Raw genomic sequence first — 9,808 nt, 5'->3', positions numbered from 1 at the left:
GTACACACTCACACGCACGCATACACACACACACAAAATAAAAAAAATAAATAAATAAAAAAAAAAAGAACAATGATGACATGTCAAATCTATGAAATTACAGAATAAACAATACTGAGCTCTTTAAGAAAAAAAAAGAAGAATTTTCATAAAACAAGCAAAGTTACCGTGATGCCCCCAGAGGTTGCTGAGGAAATTACAACTCCGCTCAGTACCATCTAAATCTCTCGATTGCCATTACGGCAATCCAAATAAATCGCTACAGCATTATAAGTATGATTCTAGCATGAATTTTATTGTGTACATGTTCATTTTGTAGATTTTGACAGAGTCACGTCAAATGTACAATCAGGCGCTTAAAACGCATTTACAGCCATAAAAAGTGAAAGAAAAAAGCCAAAGAAAAGTTGCATCTGTCTAAGTGGACACAAATGTTGAATCACCAAAAGCACATCACCATAATTGCTGGCGTCGGGCCAAAAACTAAAAAATAGTCACTTTCCAGGAGAACACAAAAATAACATGTTTAACCATTAACATTGCCTCATCAGAGAGACTAAACCATTTTCAACACTTTAGATTGGTAAATATTTTGAACAAATAATACCCACACAAGTGGAATGACCAATAGATTTCTATATTTGATAGATTTTTTGAAAAAACAAACAAAAAATTGTGGTTTCAGAGGCTTTGGCCTGATTCCAGCAATATGTCCTGTAGATAGCCTCTAATTTTAATAATATTTCCTAATTTTTTACACTCATTGCAACCCCTTTCAGGGACAACTAACTTCGACAGTTGTATATTTTTGTGTTGCACACGACACAGAAGCAGCTCACATAGATTCAGTCATTCAAGGAAAGATGTCAGATTGAAAGGGCACGCAAAAAGTGGCTGTGTTCACATTTTATCCACAGCAGGATTTGAACTGTGTCCCTCCGGCTCCAAAGCACACTCCCACCAGATGAGCTATAGCGCCACACTATAGAACGAATCTAGACAACTTTTGCTATTGCTATTATCTGGCCTGTCTTTACATTTGACTCATCCAGCCATCTTCTTTTCTGCTAATCTTGTTCAGACTATAGGGCTTCACAGCTGAGGACAACATGGATAGATGCCCAATTAACAGAGCTGGCAAACCTGCATTCATTTTTTAAATAGTCAAAGATTAACATGTCATGTTTTTGAATTGAGCATGCTGGTGGTTCTCCAGAGTGCCTGGAGAAAACTTATGCAAGCAGACTGAGGACATGCAAAGTATTCATAGGCACAATGCAGTCCCCGGAGTCGAAATCCCGTCTGTAGTTGTTGGTAAATTATTCTGTCAAATTTTGTTGAAGTCTCTGTGAGGCTCTTTGTGTCTCACACTGTACATTTTCTGACAGATGTGTCTCACACTGTACATTATCTGACAGAATAATAGTTGCATTGATGTAGTCCTTCTATTAGCCAGTCTTCTTGTCCTTCTGGAAACTGAAACTTGTCCGACGGCTGAGCTTCCTCTGCTTCTGGGCAAAATAATCAGCCCGTGTGGTGCTGGCCCGTGACTCAAGGATGTAGTTCACCTGTTGATAAATAGCATTTCATGAAAAATGTCAATCTAATCTAAATTCACTCCAAATCTAATGTATTCAATTAAGGTGCATTCACACATTGCTGAAAAAAATCTCATGCGATTGCTCTGTCCAATAGTGATGTGTCGGTCGCGTACGAACCGGTTCTGAGAGCCGGATCTTTGACGTGAACGACGGGAGCCGGCTCCTGACTTTTTCTCTTTCTCTCTTAAGCCGCATTTGATCGGTGAGTATGTGTGTGTGTGACGTCTCTGTGTCTGCGCTCAGCGCTGAGCAGCAGAGGGGGGAGGGGCACACGACAGCACAAGCAGTCACACACACTCGAACGCGAACGGGAGGGAGGAGACGAGAGAGAGGAGGAGAGCGCTTGTATAAACGGAAAGGTAAAAAAAAAACAGTTAAAAAATGAGTGACAAGAGAAAACGCAGCAATATATGGACACATTTCAATACAACAACTGACACAACTAAGGCAGAGTGTTAAGTCTGCAAGACTAAAATTTCATATCGGGGAGGCTCTACAAACAATTTACACCGGCACATGAGAACTACTCTTCCTTTAGTTCAATTGGAGGAAAAAAGGCAAATAAATGAACCTGATAATGAAGGTGCTACTGCAACTGTTGCTGCTGCGGCTGCAGTGTCTTCAGCATCATCCAGTGCACCACCACAACAACGGAAAATTACAACCCAGAGCTCTCTGGGCCAATTTTTGCAAAAGTCAATGGCTCCAGCAAGACAGAAGGCAATTGATGAAGAACTGGCTAAAATGATTGCATGTGATTTCCAACCATTTTCAGTTGTGGAGGACAAAGGATTCAGAAGGTTTATTCATTCACTCAATCCAATGTACTTGCACTTCCAAGTAGGAAAACACTCTCCCAAAAAATCATCCCAAGCCTGTATGACAGAGAACGTGCTTCACTGCAAGAGAGGGTTAAAAAAGCCACAGCAGTTGGTCTAACAACGGACAGATGGACTTCCAGAACCACCACATCCTACTTTCACTTTGTTGAAAGTTTCAAAATGGTGTCCTGTCTTCTGGATTGTTTTGAGTTCAGTGAGAGACACAATTTTGACAACTTGGCTGAAGAACACTGTTTTCTGGATGCTGATTTTTTTATTTTATTTTATTTTTTACACATTTTAATTTATATTTTGCTGTGCGATTCTGTTTGTCTGTTGTTTCACTTGAAAATTGTTATTGTAAACCTTATTACCTTACCTTACCTTACCAAAAGAGCCGGTTCCCTAAAAAGAGCCGGAATTCCCATCCCTACTGTCCAACACGCGGTGTGCATGTTTGGTGCACACAAAACAAGCAAACTAGATGAGGTGGCTTGCAAGCGAACTTGGATGTGGTATGCTCCACTTGTGCTCAAAGGTAAACGCATGGTAACAACAAAGGTAAACAAGTCCTCCAACAATAACGACCATATTGGTCATCTTACCATGCACCAAAATACGACTAAGTGTTACATATTGTAGTTTAGCGGCCTCTATCGGCCATGTTGTATGAGCCATGTTAAATAGCGGAAAAAAGTAACCGGAATCGAACCCGGGTTGTCTGGTCGGAAGAGTTACTGAGCTAACGGGCCGGTAATGATCTTAGTGGTTGTATTTTTTTTACTGTTCACATGCATGTCAATTCGCCGTCACAAACTAATGGTTGGAGTTAGGATGTTGTTTCAGTGAGGTTATACAGTACACGTTACATCTTTACATGGGACACTAATGGTTGAGGTTAGGGAAGGGTACAGTGAGGTTGTAGACTCCTAGAAAAAACTTAGTCAACACAAACAAAACATGTAGACAACACTAAAACAATCACTGGCCAAAGAGCTCAGTAAGATGAACACATCTTTGAACCAGACGGACCGGGTTCGAATCTTGCTTTTGGATTTAACATGGCTGATAGAGGTTGCTAAACTTAAGGTAACCACCAGCTGCAAACCAAAAATGCCATCTGTTCTGTGCTCCATCATCATTTTTATCGCATGTGGGGCGTGCAGCTGTCAAGTTGAATTGAAAAGGACTATTTAACTTAACAATGTAAATACATCGTTGAAAAATTGTACTCAAATAATATATGTATTTTACCTAGGTGATGTAATTTTTGCTTCTGAACCTCAGCACAGCACATTGGCACATTACGGCTGTTAGACTTAACTTTCATCTCTACACATGATTGTATGAGGTACGTAATGTAGCTAATGTAGCACATGGCATTAAATGTTACGTTTCCTTCAGAAACTTTTCTTTTCTTAGATTTATCAATGGTTTTACTACAGAGGGTAAAATAACGCAATAGATTTTGGCATTAGGTGTCCCACATTGGCCGTTGTGATGCAGATTTTGTGCGACAAACAAATAAATAATAATTAAATCATTCCTGTAATGTTACAAAATCGAATTCATCATAAGCATCCACTTTATAGTTGCATACGAAAATAAATGAAGTAAAATTGAAAACAAAGTGAAATAAAATGTGAAAAAAAAGAAAAAAAGAAGAAAAAAAGAGATGCAGCTGTGCATTGTCCTCAGACCAGCTACGACTGATCTTTAACACGTAGTTGTTGCCCGTGTATGACTGGACGGGCTAACTGAAGATAGCAACACGAGGCTAACAAAAAGGTCCGTGTGATGGTTGCGTTTTTTTTGTGTGGCATCACAACATCTTAGTTATGCCGACGAGAAAAGTCTTTTGATTCTAAGTGTTGAGTAGGTCAACAATGAACAAGCAACTATGGTAGTTCTGTGGCTTGAATGCCAAATTTGAATGTTTTCTTTGACGAACAAATGAGCCACGCCGCAGATGCTAATGTGGTAAGGATGCAAACAGGGCCAACATGGCTGGCAGGTACTTGTGAAGGACATCAAGTCTTCATTTGAGTTTTTCATCCCAGATTCCATCTGGAAAATTATTCTAGATTGCACTGCCACTAATCTTGAAGAAAGGCTAGATTTTGAAGAGAGGTGGAAAAAGATGGACTAAACTGATTTACATGCCTATTTGGGGTTCTTATCTAATTCTGGTTCATAATACACTCAACCTACAGAACCATCATCTGCGAAGCCTGAAGCAAGCATGTGATTCAGTGAATGTCTGACAATTTGTGCCTTGCAAGGGAGAGATGTTAGTAACATTACTGATCTTTTCGTTATTCTAGGTTGTACCAGCAAAAAGAAGTGCTGCAAAGTAAGTAAATGCAATATACATGCAGCAAGTATAAGAAATATGTATACATAAAACACATAAAAATCATGTTTTGTATAGGCTGGTGTAAACCGGAAAAGTATTTAACTGGGCTGATGGGTTGACACTGTTATTGTCACTGTATGTGGTCAACTTGTGTTATGTTAAGTGACTTTGATGAGTTATGTCTAATAAAGTCAAATAAATAAAAATAAATAGTTGTAAAACATATATTGCTCAATTTTTTCAAATGCGTTTTCTCATTCCACTTTGTTGTAACTGACATTCTTGTTTTGCATTTCATTAAAAAAAAAAAATGAAGAAAAACAAGTTACACAATTCATAAATAAGTAAGTAATAAGTAATCTATCAATGGTAATGGGGAAACGTTTTGCTGTTCATTTGATTTGTAATTGAGATGAAGTAAACATCTTTTTAAGTGTTTAAACAGAAATTTTTTTGATTGTGTTGTTTGAAAACCCAAAAACACTTGGCGGTCCACCATACCAATGAACATTGGGTGTGTAACAGAAATACGAACACCATACAAGGGTTTAAACAAAGGACAAAATTAGGACAAAGTTTATTGATAAAATAGAAAATACTTTATCAAAGTTTTTTTCCCATCCAGGAACATTCCAACCATAGCAAAATATTTTGTTGTGTTCATAAACAAAGTGCACAAAGTGATCAGAGGAAAATACATTTAAACAAATACTTTATCATACACTGTTCAGACACTACAAATACAAAAAAAGACAAAAAATTCTGCTATCATCACTTATTTTTCAACCTAAATAAACAAGTTGTTAAAGTTATCATGCAACAACAAATATAAAACATGAAGACAAAAATTATTCTTCAAGTACAATACTGTCTGAAATGCTTAAGTCACATGATGGCACGCGATCGAAACAGGAGGGGAGGAGGTAGAGCGGGAGTACGTCTGCCTGTGGCAACTTTGATATGCCTGTTATCTGTTTGACCAAACCGCAGCAGTGCATAAAAGCATCAAACTGCCAGTATTGATCCAATATCCATACTGACTTGGTATCAATATCGATATTTGGATCTATCCGCCCACCACTAACTCAGATGGACTTACTGTACATATGAAACTCTGGGCTATGCCTTGTTGTCGTAGTTGCGGCTGACAGTATCGCGCCAAACTCTCATTAAAGATTTTTTTTTTTATTATTATCATTCTTTTTCTTATTATTATTATCATTAGGGCAAGCACTGATTTTGCTGGACATGACTCCAATTTGCGGGACGCATGAATTGAGCTTCAAACACTGTGCATGACCGCGCTACGCGGGACGGTTGGTCACCCTAAGTGGGCCTTGGGCTTCAATCTACTCTCTGAAGTTGGAAATGACGAGTTGTCGTTAAATTGGTCGCTCTGTGATTTATTGCTTAATTGAAGCAGTCTCAGTAAACAAAAGCCAAGGACATATAGTAGTGTTTAAATGCATAAAACTCAAGCAAAACATGCCTCATAATTTGGTTGATCTTGTAGACATATTAGCCTGTGTTATACTGACAGCTTGCAAATTGAAATGTAGTGTGTTACGGCCCTGGACCATGTCCCTTTAAGATTGTTGCCTTTGCCTCTGCCTCCTTCCAACTTATCACGGCTGATTCACTGCACCTGGAGGCTGATTAGCTGAGCACCTTTAAAAGAGATTGGAGATGTACCCTATAGGCGACCAGTGGGTCCTTTCCACCTTGCTGCAGCAGTTTTGTTTTCATTTGTGTCTAAACTTAGTTAAGATAATTATTTCAGTATGCAAACTTTTTATTTTTGTTCGCTGATTCACAGTGAGGTTTTTCTTATGGAAGATAAGTGACTTGGCTCCACAGATTGGAAAACAACTCTCAGAAAAAAGATGAAAATTATTAAATATGTCTTATTTGATGGACAGAAGGCAAAGGTGTCATAATCAAGACCACAACATTCATATCGATAAGGACAATGTCGAGGCCTGTCATACACTGCAATTAGAGTACAGAAGGTCAACATTGCCATAATAATTTGTTTTGCAAACAGGAAACAAAGCTGAGTTACTTCGGCAGGGAAGAAATTTGAAAGGTACCAACGTTGATATTGTTCATATTTATATTATGAGCACCTTACCGTGAAAAATTTATATAAAGCTAGGAAAGAGATGCTGATTAGGAAACACGGCAAAATACAGACCACCAAGTCTTCATCAAACCAAAGGGTGCACCAGAGAATGCCATGGGAATATGCATTAGGTGCATAGAGCAACTTAAAAGCTTTGACAGAAACTAGCAGGGGCTTACTGAACCACGGGGGTACTGTTGATTTCCCCGGTGAGCCGGGCCACCAAAAAAGAAGAAAAGAAAACAAAATGGGAACAACGCATAGATCGGCACTAGTGGCGTGAGCAAGGGCGGATTGACCATTGGGGATTTCAGAAAAATTCAGAATGATCGTGGTCCGTTCAAGGCCGATTTGGATTTTTTATTATTATTATTATTTCGCGCTCCTTGTGTTTTCCAATACACATAGCCATCTTTTGAGAAATATATGTACAGCCAGCCCACTATTTTATGAATACAGGCCGACTCGCCAAGATTCTGTAAACAAAGACACAACAAGCCCACCAACAGCCGCGCAGCCACGCTCATTGGCCGCTACTTGTGAGGAGTACACACAAAGCTGGCGCCTAGCAGAGTGACTCGCCCAAGTCAGCGTCAAACACGAACTCAGAGCAATGCGTGAACAACTGACCGTTTATCCTTCGTCGGATTGTCGCTTTGTGACCGATAAGCAGCGCTGCAGCAGCCAATCAAACAAACACTAGCACACAAGCGCATCAGCCCACAGGAGCGCACCAGCTCCCGCCCCCTAAATTGTAGGAGCAAGATATAGCGAGGGAAAAAAAGAGAGAAAAAAGTCAAAAAGAGGCAGGTGAGAAGGAAATGGGTGGTGCGGGGAAAAAAAGGAAAAAAAAATGTTACGTGAAAGTGCAACCAAATGTGCAAAAATTACCGAGCTTTTTAGTGGAGGAAGGGTGCCCAAAGATGCTGACACAGGTTCCAGCAGCATGTCGACAGGTAGGCCCGGTAGAAAGCACATTTAATATGGCTCAATAATAGACCAAGTAGTCCATACATTTAATACAAATGTTTGGTAATGGAGCATCATTGATTATTTGTTCTTGCAATGTTCACCATCAAAAAAATCATCAAAAAGACCTACATCTGTGATTTTATAACATCAGTGTTAGCAGTTAAGGAATGCTTCCATATTATTTGATATGTGGACAAATTAGCTGGATTACTTTCACATAATCGTGTGTGTGTGTGTGAGGGGTGTGTGGAGGATTCGTGTGTGTGTGAGAGATATTTATGTGTGTGTTTTTTTTCTTACATCAATTGCTATGTAGTATGTTCTGGAGTTTGATCCCAAAAAACGGAGACATAAATAATAGTTTTGACATTTATTTGTAAAATAAAGCTTCAAGTGAAGGTGATGCATCCATATAGGCTAACAGTGACATGACAAAGAACACAAAGGCTCTTGCATCAGCCAGGGCCAAACGCTAAACATGGAATGCCCAGTAAGTCATTAACTAAGCGGTTTGCGCGAAACATGCTCACAAACTAGACGAGGCAGCAACTAGACCAGAAACAGCAAGAAGGGATTGTGGATCAAGAGACGTGGAGCTAGGTCGTTAACTGTAATTCATTGGTCTGTGGAGGCAAGCAGATGAATCGTCCGACAAACAGAATGTGTCTTCCGCTTTTCCCTTTAACAGTCTGTGGTCGCCTCTCATAGGCTGCTGATTACATTAGGCAGTCAAAGGATGCCCCTTGGCGGACCACCTGGCTTAGACAGGTGGAGGGAGTGGAAGTCACGCAATAACGACAGAGAATCCAGGAGTGAGGAACCCATTGGCGTTCCTCAGGCCCATAGCCTTCCCAGTCGACCAAATACTGCAGACCCCGCCCTCTCCGCCTAGAATCAAGAATTTCCCTGACTGTATATACTGGCTCACCATCGGTCAGCCGAGGAGAATGAGGCACCGTCGACGGGCTCAGTGGACTGGAGACAACTGGCTTGGTCAGTGAAACGTGGAATACCGGATGAACTTTGACAGTCCGTGGGAAATTGAGCTTGACAGAGACTGGATTGACTACGGACTCGATTTCGAATGGACCGATGAAGCGGGGATCCATATTCCTGGACCCCCCAGCCAGATGCATATTCTTTGTGGTCAGCGGTGCGTGAAAGTGCCGCTCTGGTCTTCCGCCACACCCGATGGGCTCTCCGGAGGTGATGCTGTATCGATGGGATGGCCACTTTCCCTTCCTGCGAGGAAAACAAGGGGGGCTGGTATCTATAAGCTGACATGAAGGGGGAACGGTCTGTGGCAGAGGAGACAAGTATATTCCATCCAAGGTAGGTGAGTGGACCAAGACGTAGGGTGACGGTGACAGACAAAGTAAAGAGCAGCCTCCAAGTCTTGATTGACCCTTTTTCTGTCTGTCCATTTGTTTGTGGGTGATAGCCCGCAGAAAGGCTCGCTGTGGCTCCTATGGTTAAGTATCCTTCATTGGGCTGTGGAGGCAAGCAGATGAATCGTCCGACAAACAGAATGTGTCTTCCGCTGTTCCCTTTATAGTCTGTGGTCGCCTCTCATAGGCTGCTGATTACATCAGGCAGTTGCAACACAAAGGATACAGTCTGAAAGCACAAACATGACAGAGCCATTTCTGTAAGTCATGGTACAGTTGAACCGGGCGAGGATCAGCACCCAACAAGCCTGTCTGGAGTCGCTTGGCGGTGCGGATGTAGGCCAGGTTCTTGTGGTCTGTAAAGACTGTAAATTGTTCCTTGCCCCCCCCAGCCAGTGCCTCCACTCCTGCAGAGCCAGAACAATGGCCAGCAACTCGCAGTTACCCACGTCATAATTAGCCTTAGCCGAACTGAGGCGTTGGGAAAAGAAGGCACAGGGTTGGAGCCTCTGGTCGACCGGGGAGCGCTGCAAGAGGACTACTCCCAC

General features: G+C 41.1%; 1 protein-coding gene across 7 annotated transcripts in view; it reads right to left on the bottom strand.

The window, feature by feature from the left end:
* Window positions 1-274: 274 nt before the first annotated feature.
* Window positions 275-9,808, bottom strand: part of mapkap1 (MAPK associated protein 1) — a 90,877-nt gene continuing 81,343 nt past the window's right edge. For all 7 annotated transcript variants that reach the window (XM_077585664.1, XM_077585662.1, XM_077585658.1 and 4 more), the window contains one exon: window positions 275-1,568. In XM_077585664.1, coding sequence (XP_077441790.1) covers window positions 1,449-1,568 — 120 coding nt within the window. In that variant the 3' untranslated portion in view covers window positions 275-1,448. The remainder of the gene's footprint in view (window positions 1,569-9,808) is intronic.

Source organism: Vanacampus margaritifer, chromosome 14 (genome assembly GCF_051991255.1).
Source record: "Vanacampus margaritifer isolate UIUO_Vmar chromosome 14, RoL_Vmar_1.0, whole genome shotgun sequence".
Classification (NCBI taxonomy): domain Eukaryota; kingdom Metazoa; phylum Chordata; class Actinopteri; order Syngnathiformes; family Syngnathidae; genus Vanacampus; species Vanacampus margaritifer.
This window is presented reverse-complemented; position numbering and strand designations above follow the sequence as displayed.